The sequence below is a fragment of the Artemia sp. Qi Xiang Cuo genome, chromosome 18 (genome assembly GCF_049724085.1).
Source record: "Artemia sp. Qi Xiang Cuo chromosome 18, ASM4972408v1, whole genome shotgun sequence".
NCBI classification, from domain to species: domain Eukaryota; kingdom Metazoa; phylum Arthropoda; class Branchiopoda; order Anostraca; family Artemiidae; genus Artemia; species Artemia sp. Qi Xiang Cuo.
Window position 1 is genome coordinate 61,950,738 of NC_142811.1, and position 23,156 is coordinate 61,973,893.

Below are 23,156 nucleotides of genomic sequence, written 5' to 3' on the forward strand. Positions count from 1 at the left end.
TAATTTTTAACGTAAAGAGCGTGGTATTGACTTAGGGGAGAACCCCCTCATATACGTAATAAAAAAAAAACAATAAAAAAACAGGCGATACGGCTCAATAGTAATCGAAACTTTTAAAAACGGAATTTTGATGGCAATAAATGTATCAAAAGAATGGGTTTATAATGTTGATTCTAAATATATAAATTTTATTAAGTTTAGTATTACTCATCAAAGGCTACGAGCCTGAGAAAATTTAACCGATTTTTCAAAAAGGGGGGAAACATCCCCTACAAGTGAAAGAATTTTAATGAAAATCACACCGTCAGATTCAGCGCATCAGAAAACCCGATTACATAGGTTTCAAGCTCATATCGGCAAAAATCTGCAACTTGGTATTTTTTGCCAGAAGAAAAATATACCAACATAGAAGTTAGTTACGTAAGTTAATTTGTAAATTACGTCATAACCAAATTTAGAGACATCCATTTAGCAAAATAAAAGTAAAATTTTTATGCAATTTTTTTTTACTTATTCAATGACGGTGAGCCAAAATAAAAGTTGCATTAACTAAAAAACGATCAGAAATTAAATAAAAAAAAAAAGTTTATTAAACTGAAAGTAAGGAGCGACATTAAAACTTAAAACGAACAGAAATTATTCCGTATATGAAAGGGGCTGTCCCCTCCTCAACGCCTCGCTCTTTACGCTAAAGTTTGACTCTGTCTCACAACTTTAATTTTTAAAACAAAAAAAAACTTTAGCGTAAATATCGAAGCGGTGAGGAGGGGACAGCCCCTTTCATATACGGAATAATTTCTGTTCGTTTTAAGTTTTAATGTCGCTCCTTACTTTCAGTTTAAAAAACTTGTTTTTTTTTATTTAGTAAAAATTAGAGATGCCCTAGGCATCACATGATTTTGTGGTGTGGTTCATTATGAGTTTTAGTTTTAAGGATAAAGGCTGATGTGAAATATGTGAAAAAATTGTCCTTTGAGCCAAATCCTGTGTTCCAACAATCTTGTTTATCCTGTTTTTAAGTTTGCATCTGTAATTTTTGAAGCAACCTATGGTCTTACAAAGCTAAAGTGATTGTGTTCAGTATTATTTATCCAAACGGACACTATAACAACACATTAACTCTTAACACAAAAAGATCCTGGTGCCCCTCCTGCCCCCCCCCCCCCTTATGGGCGCCCATGCTTGTATTAGAGTATTAAGCATGACAGATAGATTTTTTTTTTTTTACATGGTTACACAGAGACGCAAGTGTTCATAAGAAAAAACTATAGGCTGGACAGGGTTTCTATGCATTAAGTATGCAGGGTTTATTTGTGAAGAAAAAAAAACGCACAGCCATTATCTTTCTTCTAGGAGAAAACAAAAATTCCACATTTTTGTATATTGAAACTTGAAATCTTTACACTAGAGTTTTTTGACATGCTGAATATCACGGTGTGCAATTCATTAAAATGAATTCAAAAAAACTTTTCCACAAAATAAGTTTTTCAAAGAAAAGTAAAGAACTCAATTAAACCAAAAATGAGCAAACATATTATCAAATAATCTACCAAGCGTGAAATCAGCACAAATTAGTATCGATAAATAAATGAAACCTAAAACAAACAGAAATTACAATAAGTAACCGATCAAACTAAAAACGAGCAGAAATTACCATGAGTAAGGCTCAAAACCCTTATGCCTTCCCAAGGCCAGAACATAATTTGTACTTTACTGGACAAATATAAATGTTTTTACTTTTATAACTTTAAAAAATCAAATAATATTAACATTTTGATTACTAAATATAAGTATATGTATATTAAACTGACAATGCACATTTATTTGTATTTTTTTCAGTAAAGTGCAAGTTATTGACATGTTGAATATCACGGTGTGCTTATAATTAAAATTGCTTGACTTTTTCGGAATGGTTCCCCCTTTTTCAAAAATCAGAAACATTTATTCAAGCTCGAACCTTTTGATTGGTCAAATTAAATTTAATGAATTTTATGTAGTTAGACTCAGCACTAAAAAACTGATTTTTTCATTATCAGAATTTCTTTTTTTTTAGTTTCGGTTACTATTGGGCTGAGTCATTCCTTACAGATAGTTTGTTTCCACGAAATGCTTGACTTGTTCCCATAGAGTAATATATTCGTTCCCACGAAGTATTTGATAGCTATGGTATGTAAAATGCACCAAAACTTTGGTGACAAATTTAAAACATTTCAAATAAAATAGGCTATCTCGGAGTCCTGCAGTAGGTTGGACCTACAGATCGGGACCGATAATACGAGACCCAGAGACCAATCTTGCTGTAGCCACACACTACAAGGCCGACACAGGGACCATGGGTAGCCAAGAAGCGTCGTTGATCCGATTACTTACAACTTAGGCTACCTCAGATTTCTTACCAGTTATCGCCCTTTCTCTTGATCGCTATATATAGAGCATGACTCGTATCTTTCAAAACTCGTTTCTCTGAACAAGAACCCCCAAATCTCAAGCCTAACAATTGATATTTTCGCTCATTTTTGCTCGAAAACACACACAACAAACTGATCAGTACCATAAGCAAACTAAAAAAAAGTCCTAGTCCCATGGGAAAACCGATCAGTTTTTGACCGTTTCCCCATTTGTCTGAACGGGCTATTAGCATAAAATAAAATTTGAGAATGCTAGCTGCTGCACGCTAGCAAGCCTCTAGTAGTTTTTCTCTTGCAAACTGATCATCCTTCGTTCAGTAAGCACTCTCTTTGATATAAAAAAAAGTTTTCACAGGCCGTCATGGAACATGGCTGCATGGGACTGCATGGAACATGGGGCATTTTGTGTTCGTTCTAAATTTGAGCGTCAGGTCACTCATTACTTTCCTTCTTTGTTCACTTTTTATATCTTGTTCAAAGCTCTACCGTTCACAATTACTTATGACGTCAAGAACGGACATGACGAGTTTTATATGCCTCAATAGGCTACACTACCTATTAAGATAGTAATTTTTATACATTATTCTTTCTTACTAGAATATCTACTTTGAAATTTTAAGGTAATGCCACGTTTTGCCAAGTTAGGTTCAAGAGGAGATAATTCAAACCGGAGGCCATGGAAATTTCATTTTGAATGGAATTTTTTCTGAAATACTGCGAAAAGGTTGAACACAACTACCCTTTCAAAAAATTACTTTTTCCGGTGATGTAATTTTCCTTGGAAAAATATGAAATTAGTTTACTTGATTTGCATCTTTCTTAAATGGATATTTTAGTATGTATATATTGTTCCTAAGCTTCTGTTTTTCATATTTAACATTGAAACCGGTTGTTCTTTACTTAAATTCGTTACGACGCATCTGCGGAAAACGGTAGCTGTTTCAAGAGTAAATGACTACAGAAAGCACTAAGTCAATATAGTTCATTATTAAATAAAAATAACAATTTTTTCTACTGAAAGTAAGGAGCAAAATTAATAACGTAAAAGAAATTATCCCGTATATGAACAGGACTGCTCCCTTCTCAATACCCCTCTCTTCACGCTGAAGTTTCTTAAGAACTTTTAAGAAAGGTTCTGATTCTAATTACACTCCCCATGTGTTTTAAGAATTGTTCTTAAAGAATTGAGACAGAAGGTCGAAATTTAGGGTAACGAGCGGAATATTGAGGAATGGGTAGCCCCCTCTCATTTTCGGAATAAATTCTGTTGCTTTTAAGTTTTAATACTGCTCCTTGATTTCAGTAGAAAAAAGTTGCTTTTTAAATGTAATTTCTGATCGCTTTTTCAAATAATCTCCTGAAAATCCCCCCACGAAAAATTCTTCCATAAAAAGTTCCTTCCATGTAAAATTTGTCCTACGGGAAATTACCCCCGGACAATTCCATCCTCGCTACGAATTTCCCCCCAAAAAAATTCTTGAATACGATTCCACATGAAAAATAGTCTTTAGCATACCATACTTTCATTTGAAAAAAGGTTTGTTTTTATTTAACTTCTTATCCTTTTTAAAGTCATGAAGAATCTTTCCCGTGTGCATTTTATAAATATTTCCCGGAAATTCCCCCTCCAATGAAGTTTTTCACACAGAAATGTTTCCCCATAGAGAATTCCTCCTGGTGGTAGTTCCCCCATGGAGATTTTCTTCCATGGGAAATGTCCCCGATATGTAAAAATCCCTTACAGAATTTCAAGTCTGCCGAAAGTTTCCTCAGGTAAAATCCCCCAAAGCATCTCCAAATGAAAACTGGGGTCACCAACGAGAAGGTAAGACAAATAAAACGGACTTCATATACGAATTCTTACAAATTTTCCCTGGGAAGTTCGCCCCCGGAAACTTCCATCACAATGGAAATCCCCCCCCCTCTATGAATGCCCTCCAATCTTTTGGTCACTTAAAAAGGCCCTAGAACGTTTACTTTCCGTTCAAATGAGCCATCTCGCGAAAGTCTAGGACCATTGGTTTGGTACGATCACCCCTGGAAAAACCAATAACACGCATCCGTGATCCTTCTTCTGGCAAAAATACAAAACTTCACATTTTTGCAGACAGGAGCTTGGAACCTCCACAGTAGGGTTCTCTTATACACTAATTTTTACGGTATAATTTTCATTAAGATTCCCCTCCTCCCTTTTCTCGAAGCTCCACCAAATTTTCTCGGGCTCTTAGGCGAAGGTCTAGGACCATGAATATTATTTATTTGAAATCATAGGCAGCGCAATTGCGCTGCTTAAGTTAAGAACGATGTTGGCACAGTGTATTATTTATTATTATTTGTTTTTCTTTAGACCAGTGCACTTCATATCAAAGTTGTCATAGAAACTTCGAAAAGGTCTCATTCAATTGGAGTGGCTTGTGCCCTTTTTAATAGTCGAAGGTGATTGGAAGGCTACTAACACCCCTTCCACACCCACCATTTCCCCAGGTCATCCAATCAAAATTTTGAGATAGCCATTTTGTTGTCGTAAAAACTTCAAAAAGCGTTGTCGTAGAAACTTCAAAAAGGGCTCACTTGATTGGAAATTGAAAGGGCTAGTGCCTTTTTTAATAGTCGAAAATGATTGGAGGGCAACTAACCCCCCTCTCACGCCCACCTTTTCCCCAAACACATCCAATCAAATTTTTTGTCTTTGTGGATGACAACGCCTTCACTGCCCTTAGGGCAAGGGTTGTAAGTTATGTCTTGGGGCATACAAGGGTTTGACAGAAAGCGTGGACGTTGAATCTTCAAAAAGGGCTCATTCGATTGAAAATAGAAAGGGCTGATGCCCTTTTTAATAGTCGAAAGTGATTGGAGGGCAACTAATCCCCTTTCCACTCCCACCCTCCCATTTGCCCATTATGTTTAAAAACTAAATGTTGCCTTAAGATTAAATCAAAATGTACTGTGATAATGCTAATTCCAAATAAGGGATCTCAGCAATATCCCAAGAACGACTGAGGGTATTATGTTCAAACTTTCGGGGCTACTTCTGCTCTTCAAATCTAACCAAATCAAAATACCGTAAGCGTATCCAATCTATCAAAAAAAGTACAGATTTTTTTGTGAATGGTATTAAGTTTTCTATTTCAGGTCAACTAGAGGAGATATGAAACTAAATTAAACACTACTATTTGTGTCCAGATTTCTAAAAGGGTCTATGTTGTTAAAAATAGCTGAAAATTATTCTCCAGCACACAAATAACAGGCCCAACTATAAAGTCTTAAAAAAACGAAGATTTAAAATATTATTTTCTTTATCCCTGAAAAGACTATGTCAATATAAAACGAACAGAAATTAATCAAATAAACTTTTTCCACAAAACAAGTTTTTCAAAGAAAAGTAAAGAACTCAACTAAACCAAAAATGAGTAAAAATAAAATCAAATAATCTACCAAGCGTGAAACTACCACAAATCAGCATCGATAAATAAATGAAACCCAAAACGACCAGAAATTAACACGAGTAGGGCTCAAAACCCCTATGGCTTCCCAAGGCCAGAATAAAATTTACACTTTACTGAAAAAAAAAACAAATGAATTTGCATTGTCAGTTTAATATACATATAATGATATTTAGTAATCAAAATGTTAATATTATTTGATTTATTAAAGTTATAAAAGTAAAAACATTTATATTTTTTTAGTAAAGTGCAAATTGTCTTCTGGCTTTGGGAAAGCATAGGGGGGGGGCGCATATTTGCTATAGAGCAGGGAGGGGGCAACTTCCCCCTTCAGACCGCGGTTTGCTCCCCTCGGACCCAGGTTTCGGGCCCCAGGTGATATATTTTTTTTTGCCACAAATCTTGTCAAAACTAAGATAAGTCTGCATAATTCAAGCCTCCAGAGAAACAGGTCAGTTTTCTTTAATATATCTTTGGCTTTATACATATGGCTCATTTTTCCTTCTTCACTCTAATCTAGTCCCTTTTATATGTAACTTTACTCCTTTTTATATACCCTTTACAAGGTTGCAGTTACCATTGGAACCACAATTTCAAGCATGTAGGTACTAAATTTGTTGGTATCTGCCATTTTCTTTCTATCCGATAGTTAATGACCTGTGATCTAATAACAATTAACGTTATCAATAAATAATAAATCTAATAAATAATCTAATACTTAATTTAATAATGTTAATAAAATGAAATAACAAAAAAAGGCTGAATTCTGGAATACAACCTTTGTATTTCGGCATTTATTTCGAGTTTGATCGTTGCTGACCTCTCAAAAATACACGTTATACATAAAAAACATATTTTACGTTTCTCTCAAGCAAGAATGAAAAGGTAGGGATAGAATAGATACAGGAGGAGAAAGAAATTTAAAAGTTTTTTTCTTTTAGCATTTCAATTACTCTGGATAAACCATGTACCCCTAAACCCCTTAAAGATTTAGTTTTGAACAAATCTGCTAATTAGCTTAACATTTGTCTATCGAAAATATTTTTGGTACACCAGTCTGTTTTTGTTGCCAGTTACCAGGTTAACCAGGGTAAAAATTGGCAGGCCGCCAAGTTAAGAACCCAGGTTTATTGGTTGCCAGGCTGAAATATTTGGTTGCCAGTTAAACCTGAACATATATGAAGTTATGACCCTGAGGGCCTTAGGCTATAGATTTTTGTACTTGAATACTCTTTTTGGCAGTCGAGAGTCTTTTTAATGGGTAGTCCAGTAAAGGCTGAACTTCAATGAGGTAATGAGTCTAAGTGTCTTTTTATTTTAATAGTTTTTCATATATTTTTCTGGTAAGTAAAATATTTTCGGTACATTAATTTGATATTGCTTGATATGTTTTAAAAGAAGCAAAAATGAGGTAAAAAAATTTAATGAAAATCTGTACAAAAAGTTTTCCAGCGAGGTCCGAAGAAAGAGGGCACCGAAAATAAACTGATTTTTAAAAGTTTCAGACAAAAAGAGAAGAAAATTGTACAAAAAAACGATGGAATTTTACACCATAATCAAGTATAACATGAAAAAAATTAAAACTTTAATGAACAAAAACCTAACATAGGTAATAAGAGAAAGTATAATCAATATTTTACAGACAGACCGAATTATTTTTGATGGAAATAATTTCTGCTTAAAAGGAAAAAAAAGATAAAAAGAATGTTTAACAGCTCCCACATGCCCACCTTCAATGTGGAAAAATCAATGTTTGAAAGCGGAAACCACTTTTCGAGATGGATCTTTTTACAAGTTCTAATGTGCAATTAAGACTGATCAGGACCTTAAAAAAGAACATTAAAATAGAGAATATTTCAGAGCTGAAAAGACAAGAATGGAAAATTAAGAAACGAAAGGTAATTTTAGAGAAAAAAAAAAAGGTAAAAACAAAAAGAATCTATAGCTTATGAAAAAATAGCCTTTTTAATTTCTTTAAGCTTCAGAAAATATTAAAATCTTAGTACCAACCTTAAAATATATAAAAGCTTCAAATTTATTAGGTTCTAGAAGGCGTGTTTTCTAATAGTATTAAGTGCCTTTAGAAATGCAAATGGGTATTTTATTTTCCCTTGGAATTTTTGTCACGATGCATTTTTTTGTGCATAGAGAGACCAGCACTCTGGGTAAATGTTTTATGGCACACTTGACACTCAAATGGTTTGGTACCCGAATGGAGTCTCATGTGGCTCACATAGTTATCCTTGCGAGAAAAAGTCGCATTACAAACTTCACATTTAAAAGCCTGTTCACATGTGTGAACTAACATATGTCTAGTTAATTGTGCTCTTAAACCAAAGCGTTTGTTACATATTAAACATTGGTGCTTTTTATCACCAGTATGCACCACCTTATGGTGTCTCAGTCCCGTGCTGCTATAATACCTTTTATTGCACAATTGACACTCAAACGATTTCACACGGACTTTCATGTGGATTTTCGAGTGCCGCTTTAGAGCTCTAGCACAACGAAAGACCTTTGGGCAAACTTCACATTTATAAGTCCGTTGGCCAGTATGATTTTTCAAATGATAACTCAAACTTGCACGATCAGTAAACGTTTTCCCGCAGATTTCACATTGGAAAGTCTTACCAATACATTGTTGAGCATGACGATCCCGTCTCCATTGTTTTGTATACCTTTTTTTACACAAATTACATTCAAATGATTCATCATCATAGTGAATTCTCAAATGATTAATTAGATTAGACCGACCAAAGAAACTCTTATCACAAGTTCTGCACGTATATATTCTTCGCTCAGTTGCTGGAAGTGTCCTCACTTTACGACACGTTCCATAAAGACGACACGCAAAAACCGTTTGAGGTTGATTCTCAGCTTCCTTTTGTTTGTATTCCAAATTGTTTTCTGAAATAGCATTCACAAAGCTTAATTGCTGGTCCTCAGCTGTTGAATCTGTTTCAGCGTTAGTGTTTTTATCAAGCGAGTCCATTTCTTCTTGAGTTCCATTCTTATTATCAGCGTTTTGGGCTCTAAAAGATGTAACAGGTGCACGAAACTGATATATTCCTTTTCGAATTCTATTCTTACGGTCAACTCTTTTCGCCCTCACTCGTAAAAACCTTCGTTGGTGACCAACATAAATTGAATCTGTTTCTGCTGCATCGGCTTCACATAGTGGAACTGTTTTTTCTTGATTTCCATTCTGATGGTCAAAAATTTTCTCTCTCGCAAATAAAAGGCTTTGTTGATGGCCCTCAGATAATGAATCGGTTTCTGCTGCATCGGCTTCACAGGGTTTAACCGCTCCTTCTTGGCTTCTATTCTTATGCTCAACTTTTTTCGTAAATTTACCCTTTACCCGTAAATAGCTTCGTTGGTGACCAACATAAATTGAATCTGTGTCTGCTGCATCGGCTTCACACAGTGGAACTGTTTTTTCTTGATTTCCATTCTGATGGTCAACCATTTTCTCTCTCACAACTGAAAGGCCTCGTTGATGGCCCTCAGCAAACGAATCGGTTTCTGCTGCATCGGCTTCACAAAATGGAATTGTTTCTTCTTGACTTCCATTCTTATGGTCAACCATCTCCTCTCCCATATTTAAAAGACCTCGTTGATGGCCCTCAGAAAATAAATCTGTTTCAGCTATATTTGCTGCACAAAAAGGGTTCATTTCTTCTTGACCTAGCATCATTGCATCGGCTTCACAAATTGGAATTATTTCTTCTTGACTTCCATTCTTATGATCAACCATTTCTTCTCTCATACTTAAAAGGCCGCGTTGATGGCCCTCAGAAAATAAATCTGTTTCAGCTGTAATTACTGCACAAAGGGAATTCATTTTTTCTTGACCTGGCTTCTTATGATCAACAATGTCCACTCTCACGCGTAAAAGACCTGCTTGTTTGACTTCAGAAAATGAATCTGTTTCAGCTGCAATGGCTTCACAAAGTTGGTCCGTTTTTTCTTTACTCCTATTCTTCTGGTCAACCATTTCTGCCCTTTCCCATATAAAACATCCTTGGTGACCCCCATCCAATGAATCTGCTTCAACTGTAACCGTTTCACAAAGAGGGTCAATTTCTTCGTTTAGATTTTCAATCTTATAATCAGTTCCAAGATATAGATCACAGTCTTGCCTGAACTCATTATTGCAGGACAAAAAAGTCGTCTCCATGCCTAGAATAAAGAAAGTTTAATAAACTCTCAACAGTAAAACATCAAATATTAATGAAAAGCTTAAACTCTATTTGCACTTTATAGTGTAATTTAAAACAGTGACATTATACTGAAGTTACAGTCAGAAAACCAGCGTTCCAAGCCACGATTTTTTTCCATCGAGATGTCTTTTGGACTGAACTAACACTTAGGGGGAGAATTCTGCCTTAATTTTCAATATGAAAAATCTATATTGTTTACTGTGATCAGTAGAAATCGGTATGAAAATACGGCTACCTCAGAGTAAATCAAATCCTTATTCAACGACACCAGTTAAACACAAGAGAGGTCACTAAGGAATAAAAATGTTCAACTACTTCGTTTAAAATATTATACCGTTTTCACTACATTTTCATTTGCTAAATTCTGTAAGAAAAATCACATTTTGGGTCAAAACAAGGAACAGTTTCCTACCTGGCTTCATACATATACTTCTTTTTTTCTCAAAGCAGTAAGCTACAAAATAACCCAACTCTGAGAAAATATATATTTGAGGAAAGGAAATAATGTTAAAACGTCTTTCCATTGTTTCCAGGAAATCAAAACGTCTTTCCAGGAAATAAGTCTTTTCATTGTTTCAAAGAATTAATTACTACTATGACTACAAACGACTCACCGCAGCACCAAGCCCCCTGAGGTCAACACAGATACGCACGCTCCTCCTCCATCCCAATCCAAGTAAATATACTGGTTCAAACAATTTCGATTTCTTTACCCCCCCCCCCCTCCACTGGAAACATTTTAAAGTAACAAAACAGAGAATATGATTTCTGGAGAGACAAGGATCGGCCTTTTTGAATCTCGATTTGTTCCTTGGTGAGAAAGAAAGAATGCGGTGAGTAGAAAAAAAAAATGTTCAATCAGGGCTTTATATTTCTCTGCGTTATTACCATTAAAATTCCCGGAAATGAAGCCATCATTAGATGCAATCTCTCTGGAAGGACAAGTTGAGTTGGAAGCTGGACAGCTAGAAGACGATGGATTTTCCTCAGTTGCTTCAACATCATCTGCTTCATTTCTGTGAATGGATTTAAGATTTTTCCTGCAATAGAAATAGTTTGAATCAAACAAAATTTATAATATACGGACCAAGCTTCACCCGATTGATTAAATACGTGCGGTCTAACACCACTTTCTCCTACCCGTAATTAAGTAGCCATAGCTTCGAAAACAGGTGGCCTATATAATTAGATTAATTTATTACAATTTAATTACCTCAACTAACTACCTCGACAGGCGTTCATCCGGGAATGCATCCTTTTACCCCCTCACTTCCGCCTATTAATAAATGCTGAGGTGGCACTCGTCCCTAATGAGATACGTATAACCTTAGGAGGGTACTTCTTTGACCTGCTCGCATATGCTAATTACAATGATCGTCTGAATGGAAAATAGAGCAGCTCCAAGCGAAGGCAAACACTATCGACGAAGCAGTTAGATCTTACGGAAAGAAGATAAACGCTGGCAAGATCAGGGCAAAGAAAGCAGGACGGTACTCAGAGACAGGTCCACCTCACACCAAAGTCGCTATTCAGGGCGAGATATCGCGTGAGGTGATCAGTTCGCGTACCTGCGTAGCGCTGACATCAACAAATTAATCTTCAAATGATATCAAACGACAACTGGCTCTCGGCTCTGCATGATTGAAGTCACTGTGCTCTCTTTGGAAAAATAAATACCTGTCCATAAAACTAAAGACACGACTTTACTGTGTTTTAGTAATTCTGGTTGCAACGTGACGCACATGACGTCCAAACTAAAAGAACGATTGACGCACCTCCCCCAACAAGAAAAATTAAACCATGCACGTCGTGTTTTTACCGATTTTTTTTGCATTATACTGCTTTTTATCATGGATGAAACATCATAATAATCATTGTGACGATTATCAGAACCATAATAACTTTTATCATGACTATTTTTCATCCAATAACAGTTATAACCTACCTCATATTCAAGCACTACCTCCCCACTAGTTCAGGATTCGTGTCTGAATTGCTATTTGGATGGCCAAACCTTAATATATGTCCTTAAATGCGTGTTGGTGGCGTTTCCGATGGTGAAGCAAATAGGCAGACAATTAGAAAAGAACCGGAAACACAGCCTCAGTTTTGCTGTTAGGGTTAATGTGCTCATATTTTCAACACCAAAGGCAGGGGCCAGCCGAATTTGAAACACGCCCATTTGTAATCCTCTTGCTAATAGGGGCAAAAATATATCCGCCCCAAAGGGTTATTAATTCATTGATTGTACTATGAGTATGTTGACTGAATGCTTGATTGAGCGATAATGCCAATAAGGTGCGTAACTCTGAAAGGCCCTCAAATCTTGAGCAAACTTCTGAAATTAGTTTTCTTTTTTCTGGGCGTTTTAAGTTTAATGTTGGAGTTTACTTCAGTTGAAAAAAAACTGGTTTTTTATTTAATTTCTGATAATTTTTTAAATAATACCGGGAAATTCAGCTCCCTCTCCATGGAAAACTCCCTTTCCACACGAAATTCCTCAATGAAAAGATCCTCCAACGTAATCCCCCCGGTAGAAAAATCCCCCCCCGAAAAATATATTTAAACTTCCCAATAACCAATATTATATGCAATCAATGGGCAAAGTTCATAGCTTGCAGTCCTTCCCCAGGGACTCTGGGGGGTCAAATCATCCTTAAAGACATAGTTAATAGATATTTTGAGTATGCTGATTTAAAATGGCTATCTCAAAATTTTGAAAAAGTGACTTTGGGGAAAAAGGGGCGTGAGAGGGGGGGCTAGGTGTCCTCCAATATTTTTGGTCACTTAAAAAGGGCACTAGAACTTTTGATTTCCGATCAAATGAGCCTTCTTCAGGCCCTCTAGGATTACTGGTTCGATACGATGGAACCAGTTTTTTGTTGTTGTGAAAAAACAAAAAAAAACACCTGTGATCATTCTTCTGGGAAAATGCAAAATGCCACATTTTTGTACATAGGAGCTTGGAACCTCCACAGCAAGATTCACTGATATGCTGAATCTGATGGTGTGACTTTCATTAACATAATTTGATGTTTCGGGGATGTTACCCCTCTTTTTAAAAAATTGGGCAAATTTTCCCAGGCTCGTAACTTTTGATTGGTAACATTAAACTTTATGAATTTTGTATATTCTGAATAAGCATCAATTTTTTTTTGTATGAATCTATTGTTACCAAGACTCTGTTTCTTAGAATTTCGGTTATTACTGAGTTTCATTTAATCCTTTTTTTTTCAGAAAATTTGACAAGTTCATAGTAAATTAACTGGTTAAATTATTTATATATTCATCGCTCTTCAAACTTGTCATTAAGACAAATATACAAATACAAAAAAAAAAAAAAAACTATGGCGCAGGTTCCGAGTCCGACCAAATAATTGGCAAAAAATCTTTTTCGCTAAATCTTCTTTCTTTTTCTTTTATTGTAATTATACGGGTTCAAAATCTGCCTCTTACCACTATTACGGTTCCCCTTTTCAATAGCTGTTCCAACAGAAATTGGTTCTCTGGGTGCCAGATTCCTCAGAAGGCGCGAATCGACAATATCTGGTAAACGACAGTCTTTCCAGAAGCTAAAAAGACTCGGGAATATTCGGGCCCAATGCTCGATTGTCGTTATAAACAAGCACGCATCGTTTTTCTTAATTTAAAATTTCAAGCTGTCCTGGAATTTGGCTATAGTACTTTCTACAGGAAGAAGTCCGTGACAACGCCTTTCGGTCGAGCTGCATCAAATATGGTTTTGTTTTCTGGAAAATTGTGGACAGTTTTAACCTCTATTAGTGTCTCATCTGGTAAAATCCAGTCTAATAAAGCGCCAAGAAACTGGTGCGTTGAGAAAACCAAAAGACCAATATCCTCATCTTTCGTAACTGGCATGCCAATTTTTTCCTCGTATGCTGTAAAAGCCACGGATTTTAACCGACTACCTTTCAGCATGACAGTTGAGCGGTAACCACAAACTCAATCTCTAATATATTTCACTATCAGTGCAGTTTTAGTTGATTGTTTACGTGTAGCTACTCTGCGAAAGTATGTGCTTGTTATTCTATGGCTTCTTTCATATGTCCAGTTTTCATTTGAAAATTAAAGTTTTCATTGGAAAATTGACCTTATGTTCTTTTGTAGTTCTCTCAAAGCGCTTTCACTACTCTTTAGATAGGACTTCTCAAACGTAACCATAGCTATTTTTAGCTCTTCTTCTTTCATACCAGGCCTATTGCAACTCGGTCCATTGTCAGCTACCCAGCAAGAGTTGTTGGTTGCTTTTCCTTTCGGCCTGAAATCTATCTCCAATAGCCCTTTACTACCGTATCAGGTTTCACTTGGATTTCGCTCGGTGGTTTGCGGTTTTACTGCACATTTTGTTCATTACATTTATCAGACTATGGTTGATTTTTTTTATTTTTTTTTATTTTTTTTTTTAAATAAAAAAACAAGTTTTTTCAACTGAAAGTAAGGACCAACATTAAAACTTAAAACGAACAGAAATTATTACGCATATTTGGGGTTCGCCCCCTAGTCAACACCTCACTCTTTACGCTAAGTTTCGAATTTTATTCGAATCATAAATCCCTTAATCACGAAAGCCGTTTAATTAAAATAGATAGCTCAAAGTACTAAAAAAACACTTTAGCGTAAAGAGCGAGGTATTGACTAGGGAGAAACCCCTTCATATACGTAATAATTTCTGTTCGTTTTAAGTTTTAATGTTGCTCCTTACTTTCAGTTGAAAAACTTGTTTTTTTAATTTAATTTCTGATCGTTTTTTAAAATATGCTGGGAAGTCCGGCACCCCCTTCATAGAAATGTCCCTTCTCCCAAGGAAACATCCTCCATAGAAAGATCCTCCCACTTAAACCCTTCCTCCGACCCCCCTCCCCACCACCAGAAAAAATACCTCCTGAAAACGTCTGTATACTTCCAAATAACTAATACTATATGTAAACAATGGGTAAAGTTCATAACTTGCAGCCCTTCCCCCGGAGACTGTGGGGAACTAAGTCATCCTCAAAGACATATTTATTAGATTTTCGACTATGCTGAACAAAATGGCTATCTCAGAATTTTGATTGGGTGACTTTGGGGGAAAATGAGCGCGGGAGGGAGCCAAGTTGCCCTCCAATTTTTTTGGTCACTTGAAAAGGGCACTAGAACTTTTAATGTCCGTTCGAATCAGCCCGTTCACGATATTCTAGGACTACTGGATCGATATGATCACCACTGGAACAAAAATAATAATAAGCAAGCACCTGTGATCTTTCTTCTGGCAAAAATATAAAATTCCACATTTTTTCAGGTAGGAGCTTGACACATCTACAGTAGTGCTTTCTGCTGCGTTGAATCTGATGGTTTAATTTTTAGTAAGTTTCTATTACTTTTAGGGGGTGTTTCCCCATGTTTTTAAAAATAAGGCAAATATTTCAGGCTCGTAACTTTTGATGGGTTAGACTAAATTTGATTAAACTTATATATTTGAAATCAGCATAAAAGTCTAATTATGTTTATATATCTACTGGTATCAAAATTCAGTTTTTTTAGAGTTTCGGTCACTATTGAGCCGGGTCGCTCCTAACTTACAGTTCTTTATCACGAACTGTTTGATTTGCTTGCCTCTACAAAACTTGGCAGCTAATGGCATGCAGTTGTTGGTAAGATTCGTTTCCATCACTAAAGAACAAATCTGCTTTCTTGCACACCTTCTCACATCCTGGAGAACCTGTCAAGGCAAGTTGTACAAACGATCCTCTTTAAAACTATTGGGTAGCTGTTTTTTTTTTTGGGGGGGGGGGGGAGGGGGCAAGTATCACTGTACTTTAAATGATTTCCAAAGACATGATTTGGGCCCTTCTGGAGCAAATATCTTAAATTATCGGCCGTAACCTCCTCTTCTGAATTTTTTTTTTATCGCCCCACAAAGGTATTTTGCAAGTATTTGCATAATGTAACTTCCGGTACTTCAGTATTACCCAGTACACGCTCGAGAGGATTGCTGAATGTAAGATCTAAGAAAACCGGTTTCATAGCCACAAGGACAAATGACGGCTGACAAAATGCATTAGACTAGAATAATTTGGGTTAAATACTTGCACATTAGGGGGGGGGGGGGGGTAAGGTTACATAAAAATTTTGCATGTGAACCTTTTTTAGTTTTCACAAGATTATATAGGTACGATGTATGGTTTTCAGCAACATGGTTTACACACTTATCTTTTTCAATTAGAGGACCGTATGAAATGTTCTGTTTCAGTTTGTACAAAACACTTGTGTCTAGGCGTTCTAAAACACTGTGTTCTAGGCGTTACTCCACCGCCCCGGAAATAACCCCCATGGGGTTATTTTCCAAAATTGAGAATTTTATTTGAACATTGTTTTTTGTGGGTTTTTTTCATAGGGGGAAAGAATTTTGGCTCTTGTGTATTATACGCCACTCACTTGAGTTTACGCTGTGTAAAACTCGCGAACAAACCGGTTTCTTCGTTAGTTTCTTTCAGCTTCACGTGAGAAAGACAAAAGCAAGTGACAGAATAGATGGGAAACATATAATTTGTGCTAAATATTTGCACATAAGAAGGGGGGGGTAAAGTATTTGGACAGTTTGAAGTCAGAAAACAATTCTTAGTTCGTACTATGCAGAATGATTGTACTTAATACATTTTGCATGCAGACCCTCTATACTAACCCCTCCTCCCCCCTAATGTGCAAATATATAGCCCAAATTTGTATCTAAAGTAACGAAGAAACTAACGAAGAAACCAGCTTGTTCTCGAGTTTTACACATCGTAAACTTGAGTGAGTGGCGTATCATAGACAAATATCGGAATGTTTTATGAAGAACCGGGTTTTTCTTTATTATTTATAAATGGTCAGAAATTAAATAAAAAAAACAAGTTTTTTCATTTGAAAGTAAAGAGCAACATCAAAACTTAAAACAAACAGAAATTATTATGGATATGTAAGGGGTTGTCTCCTTCTCAAGACCTCGCTCTTTACGCTAAAGTTTTTTTTTAGAATTTAAAAAAAGCTTAATATTCTAATTAAATATCCACTGTGCTTCAGGAATCGTTCTTAAAGAATTAGGACAAAAATTCAAATTATTAAAAATATTTTATTTTGTACTTAATATTGAAAATAAACATAAAAAATTATAGTAAAATTTTGAACTGATGAGCTTTCAGCAATAAATATCATTACACATCAAATATTCAGTTTAATTTATTAGTTCTTTCTAAAGTTGTTCAAGGCGAATATAGTTTCACTACAAACAAGAGTTTGGATACTGCCCCCTTCCTTAACTGTAAATAAAAACCAAAAGCCTACTGCACCATTGGCGCTTCACTGAAAACAAATTATATTACAAATATTTTCTTTTCCAGTTCTTACAGCATTGAAAATAAAAATAAAATTAGAGTGAAATAAATTCTTTAACTGATGGATCTTTCAACAACTACTATCACTATATATCAAAATTCATTTTGATGTTCTTTATACTTTCCAAGACTGTTCAAGACGCATAGTTTTCAGTACACCGCCAATGACGCATTAGGTTTTTGGCTTCTACAGTAAGAGAAGGAGGCGTTACCTAAACTGTTGTTTGCAATGATTTTTGTTCGTTTCAAGCTTGATTTGCATATTCAATTTAAGTTTCACTCGTTTTAAGATTTATTTATTAATTTACATTAATATATGTTGTATGTTTATTTGCATTGATTGTTTATTTAATTTCTGTTCGTTTTGAGTTTCATTTTTACTTCAATTGCAAAATATTTTTTTTCATTTTAAGCTTGATATTCATATTCAATCTAAGCATTACTCGCTTGAAGATCTATTTAATCATTTATATTATTACTTGTTGTATGTTTTTTCCTATGGTTGTTTATTTAATTTCTGTTCGTTTTGGGTTTCATTTATTCTTTAATAGTAATTTCTGGTCGTTTTGAGTTTGATTTTAACAGGTATTTGTATCTACTGAGCTTAAGTTTAAAACAACCATTACTTTTTTTTTAAAAAACTTATTTTTCGGAAAGTTCTTTTTTATTAGTTTTTGTTCGTTTTTGATTGCAAAAAGTTTCAAGTTTTTAAAAATTCCTTATTTAAAAATCAAACTTTAAAAAAAATTGAATCTTCATCAAAGTATCAAAACTAGTATCAAAGTAACAATGTCAAGTGAAAAAACTTTGCCCCTTTTGAAATGAGTCCCCTTTGAAGCTTATACGACGACCCCTTCTATATGAAGTGCGTCCGGGAAAAAAAATAAATGGAGTATCAGGGGGAGGCTAGCTGCCATCCGATCACTTTTTGCTCTTAAAAAGCGAATTATAACTTTCAATTTCCAATCAAATGAGCCCTCTATGAAGTTTATACGAGCATCCCTTCCAAAACAACCATTTATGCCCCCAGGGCATAATTTGCAATGCCTACCCCCGGGCCCTGGGGGGCTGTGTCGACACCGGAGTTTTTTGTTATCAGAACTATGAACTATTTTTAACAAAATGTCTATCTCAAAATTTATATCTGACACATTTAGGGCGTGGAGGGAGGTGGCTAGTTGCCCTCCTGTCTCTTTTGACTCTTAAAAAGTGAACGAGAACTTTCAATTTCCATTCAAATGAGCCCTCTCTGAAGTTTATACGAGTATCCCTTTCATAAGAACCAAATATACCCCAGGGCATAACTTACAACGCCTGTCCCCGGGCCCTGGGGGTAATGTCCACACCTGAGTGTTTGTTATCTGACTTTTGAACAATTTTTAACTTAATGTCTATCTCAAAATTTTGATTGGATGCGTTTGGGGAAATGGTGGGCGTAGAAGGGGTGTTAGTTGCCTTCCAATCACTTTCGACTATTAAAAACGCACTAGCCATTTAAATTTTCAGTTGAATGAACCCTCTCTGAAGTTTCTACGACAACACTTTCTATTAAAACCTTATATGCCCAAGGGTATAACTTACGACCCTTGCCTTGAGGGATATGGGGGGGGGGGCTCATCCTCAAAGACCCAATTACCCAAATTTTCAACCACGTTGAACAAAATGGCTATCTCAAAATTTGATTGGATTTGTTTGGGGAAAAGTTTGGCTTGAGAGGAGGGGTAGTTGCCCTTCATTCACTTTCGACTATTAAAAAGGACACATGCCATTCGAATGTTCAATGGAATGAGTTCTTTTTTTATGTTTTTTCAAAAAGGCTCTGTGTAAAAAGCTCATATATCCTCAGGGCGAACATAATAATCTGTGCCCCGAGATCCGTGGGGGAGTTTCTTTCCCAAGAACATACTTTCTATCCGGAAATCAATTATGTAGAAAAAAAAATGGCTATCTCAAAATTTTGATTGGATGTGTCTGGGGAAATGGCGGGCGCGGAAGGGGTGTTCGTTGCCTTCCAATCACTTTTGACCCTTAAAAAGGGCACCAGAACTCTCAAATTCCAATCGAAGGAGCCCTTTTTGAAGTTTATACGACGACCCCTTCCATTTCAAGTGCCTCTGGGAAAACAAAATAATAATAAATCATTGGAGCCGTATGGCCTTTACTATAGGCAACGCTATAGCATTGCCTCTGAAATACTAAACTGGTTAAAAAGAAGAAAAAATCTTGAGCCAAGACATTAATTACAAGTAAAATCTCAGTTTCTCTACACCTTGAATGTTTACTGTCAGCTCCATGAAGTATTCCCTATTCTTGAACATTCGAAATATCACAGAGATTTTGCTGGCGGTTATATTCCGAGGCTTTTGCTTTTTCGACATGTGGATTCAATATGAAGTCTATAATTTTGAGGAAGATGAAGTCTACAAGAACCAAGGGTTGAAGGTAACATTTTGTCTATCTATTCGTTTCTAATTGGCAGTGTCAGAGAAATATGCTTGGGGGATGGGGCCTTGGAATCAATTCCCCCCGTAATTTCTTACCAATATTGTCTAATGTTTTCGGTATAGTCGCTTGTTTTTATTGACTTTTTAAAAGTTTTACTCCCCCCTCCCTGAAACCAAACTCTGCACGTGAAATAAGCTTAAGTATCAAATATTTGGAGTTTTCTTATATTTATGTGTTTAGAGGTAAATTTTGACATGTAATCTCAAAATTTTCCTATTTAGCCAACCTTTTTCAGCCCTTTTGTGTCTAGTATTGCTTCGATATTCTAATTTTCGAAAATCCAAGAAAAATCTTAAGAATTTAAAAATAATAATAATAGAATTAGGAGGGTGGCAGATACGGTATCCAAATCTAATGTCCATTCTCAGCATCAATAACAGGGATTGTAAAAAAAAGACTGGAAAATCCAATGACCTACACACACGAAGACTAAAAACACATAAAACCAATAAATATTCAACTACTTAGGACTGAAACTGGGACATTAGATTATATATTTAACATCTAATAAATGATCTGATGTTTGATGCCAACTAATACTAGATAGCCCACTAATTAGTACTGAAACTGGGACATTAGATTGTATATTTAACATCTAATAAATGATCTGATATTTGATAGACATAGACATTTTTATTTTACCAAAACAAAAATATTAAACAAACATCAGAAATAACTAGACAACCACAATAAGATTAAAAAAAAAAAATCCTGTTGGTGGCTGTATCTTCTAACCGCCCTTTAACCAAACATAAATAAAAACAATACTAATTATTTATAAATTCTTATTTTTTCAAAAAAAAGGTAAGGAAAAAAAATCAAAAAAACAATTTACATTGTCACACTCTAACCATCCTCCCCCCGCCCCCCAATCTCCAAAAATTATCCTCCTTTTTCAACAAAAAAAATCTTTAACTTTTTCTTAAATGAAACTAAGTTACCGGCCGCTCTAATACTATCCGGGAGACCATTCCATACCGAAACACCTATGTTCCGTAAAGCAAAACTTGACCTTTTTGAATGTCGGATCTCACTGACCAAATGGTCAACATTACGTGTAGAATATTCATGGTAGAGAGAATTGCGGGAAAATACATTCCAAAAGTACTCAGGAGATAACATATTCAGACACTGATAACTGATAAGCACGCTGCTGCCCAACATTCAGAATGCCAAATTTTTTGTAAGATTGGGCAGGGCTTTCACAATGGCACATCTCTCCGAGTACTCTGATTGCTTTATTCTGAACAATTTGTATCCTTTTATAGTTGCCGATTAAATTACTGGCCCATACCGAGCATCTGTACCCAATATAAGGGTCTACAATAGCGCTGTAAATGAGCTTGAGGGTTGACAGAGGAAAGGTATGCTTCAGTTTTCTCAGTATCCCGAGTCCTCTGACAGCTTTAGCTGATATTATCTCACTGTGTTCTTTCCAGCTGAGATTACAGTCGATATGAAAATCCTAATAACGGAGATCATATACTTGTTGAATAACCTCAGAGGCATATACAACTACCGAATCCAGTGGGGAAAGAGTCCCAGTTCTGCTAAAAATCCTGTAACTGGTTTTCTTTACATTAACAACGAGGCAACACACTCACAAATACGCGGAGACACTGAAGTACATGGTTAGCTTTTTCAACAGCTTCTTGAACAGACTTTGCAAAAACAGTTATAGCTGTATCATCAGCAAATAAAGTAACAACACCATCACTTATGTAATACCGCAATGTATCTACGTAAACTAGGAACAACAGAGATCCCAGAACGGAACCCTGCGGCACACGACAAGTAACAGGCATCAAATCACTGACAATATCTTTGTGCACAACGCTTATAGACCGACCGATAAGATTCAAACCAACTTAGAGCACTATTTTTAATTCCAAGACTTTTTAACCGCTTCAAAAGTATATTAAAATTAACTGTATCGAACGCTTTCTTCAAATCAATAAATACCGTTAAAGGAACTAAATTTTTTTCAAATCCATTATTCAAATTATCTAAAAGGCGATGCGTTGCGTGCAACGTTGAGTGACGCTTTCTGAAACCAAATTGACTATCACTAACAAATCCAAAAGAATCTAAATAAGAATAAACTTGGGAATAAATAACTTTTTTCAAAAATCTTAGAAAATAAAGGTAAAATTGATATTGGTCTATAGTTTGACAACTCATTCTTGTCACCTCCTTTGTGAAGTACAATCACTTTAGCTTGTTTTAACGCACGCGGAAAGTCACCTTTTCTCATTGATAGGTTCACCAGGTATAGGAGAACCGGTAGGAGGTAAGCACTTACAACTTTAAACGCCTGAAGGTTAAGTCCGTCCATTCCAGCAGAGTTTGACTTTATCGACTTGACAGCGTTACTTACGTCATTCAGATTACACTCAACAAAACTAAAGGACTGGGATTCACCTCGGTTGTCAAGGAATTCCTGTTCCGAAAACTCGTTACTATTCTTTCCTGCCTCGCTAGAAATATCACTACCAATTCTAGAGAAATATTTGCAAAATTCATTTGTAATATCCTTCTCATTATGGACACTATGACCGGTTACCGTAGAAAACCCCTCCAATCACAAAAAAAGAAGAACAGAAAAAAAAACAAAGTAATAAACATTAAAAAAAAAACAAAAAAAAAAACATGCAATATATAAGATCGTCAATCGACCAGATACGCCGGATCGGGGCAGTATCAGTTTCACGCACAAAAATGCGGCCTTGATCGGACCAGACACTACGATTTCCATACTTATCTCTCGAAGCGCTCAAAAGATGACGCTTTCATTTTGTGAGATTCTCAGCTACAAATAGGCCTGTGCCACTAAGTTTTTTTTTGCTTTAAATACGTGAAGGGCTATCTCTTTAGATTGAAACTGCACGAGAACAGGGGCAACTTTATCTGGTCTTTGATCATTATTAGATCCAACACTAAACCGCTGAATACCGACTATGTCTGAATCAGTAACGTTAGTCAGACCCATCTTCACGAACAACACGTGTTTCATAGCATCACGTACACTCTGTGAGGAAATCTGCTTCACCCCGTTAAAAAGTAGGGAATCGTTTCTCCCTTCCTGCTCAATGTCGTCTAATTTGAGCTCAAGCTGGTTAACGCGGTTGTGTAGCAAGTCGATCATGTGCATGCAGGTTTTCAGATGCTTTTCGATCAGTTCAAACTCAGGCTGAAACTCAACATGAA

General features: G+C 35.8%; 1 protein-coding gene across 3 annotated transcripts in view; it reads right to left on the reverse strand.

Annotated features, from left to right (window-relative positions):
• Window positions 1-6,615: 6,615 nt before the first annotated feature.
• LOC148941751 (uncharacterized) overlaps window positions 6,616-23,156 on the reverse strand; it is an 81,649-nt gene continuing 65,108 nt past the window's right edge. For all 3 annotated transcript variants that reach the window (XM_089104064.1, XM_089104063.1, XM_089104065.1), the window contains exons 4-5: window positions 10,963-11,114; window positions 6,616-10,033 (exon numbers count right to left, since the gene is read on the reverse strand). In XM_089104064.1, coding sequence (XP_088960190.1) covers window positions 7,953-10,033; window positions 10,963-11,114 — 2,233 coding nt within the window. In that variant the 3' untranslated portion in view covers window positions 6,616-7,952. The remainder of the gene's footprint in view (window positions 10,034-10,962; window positions 11,115-23,156) is intronic.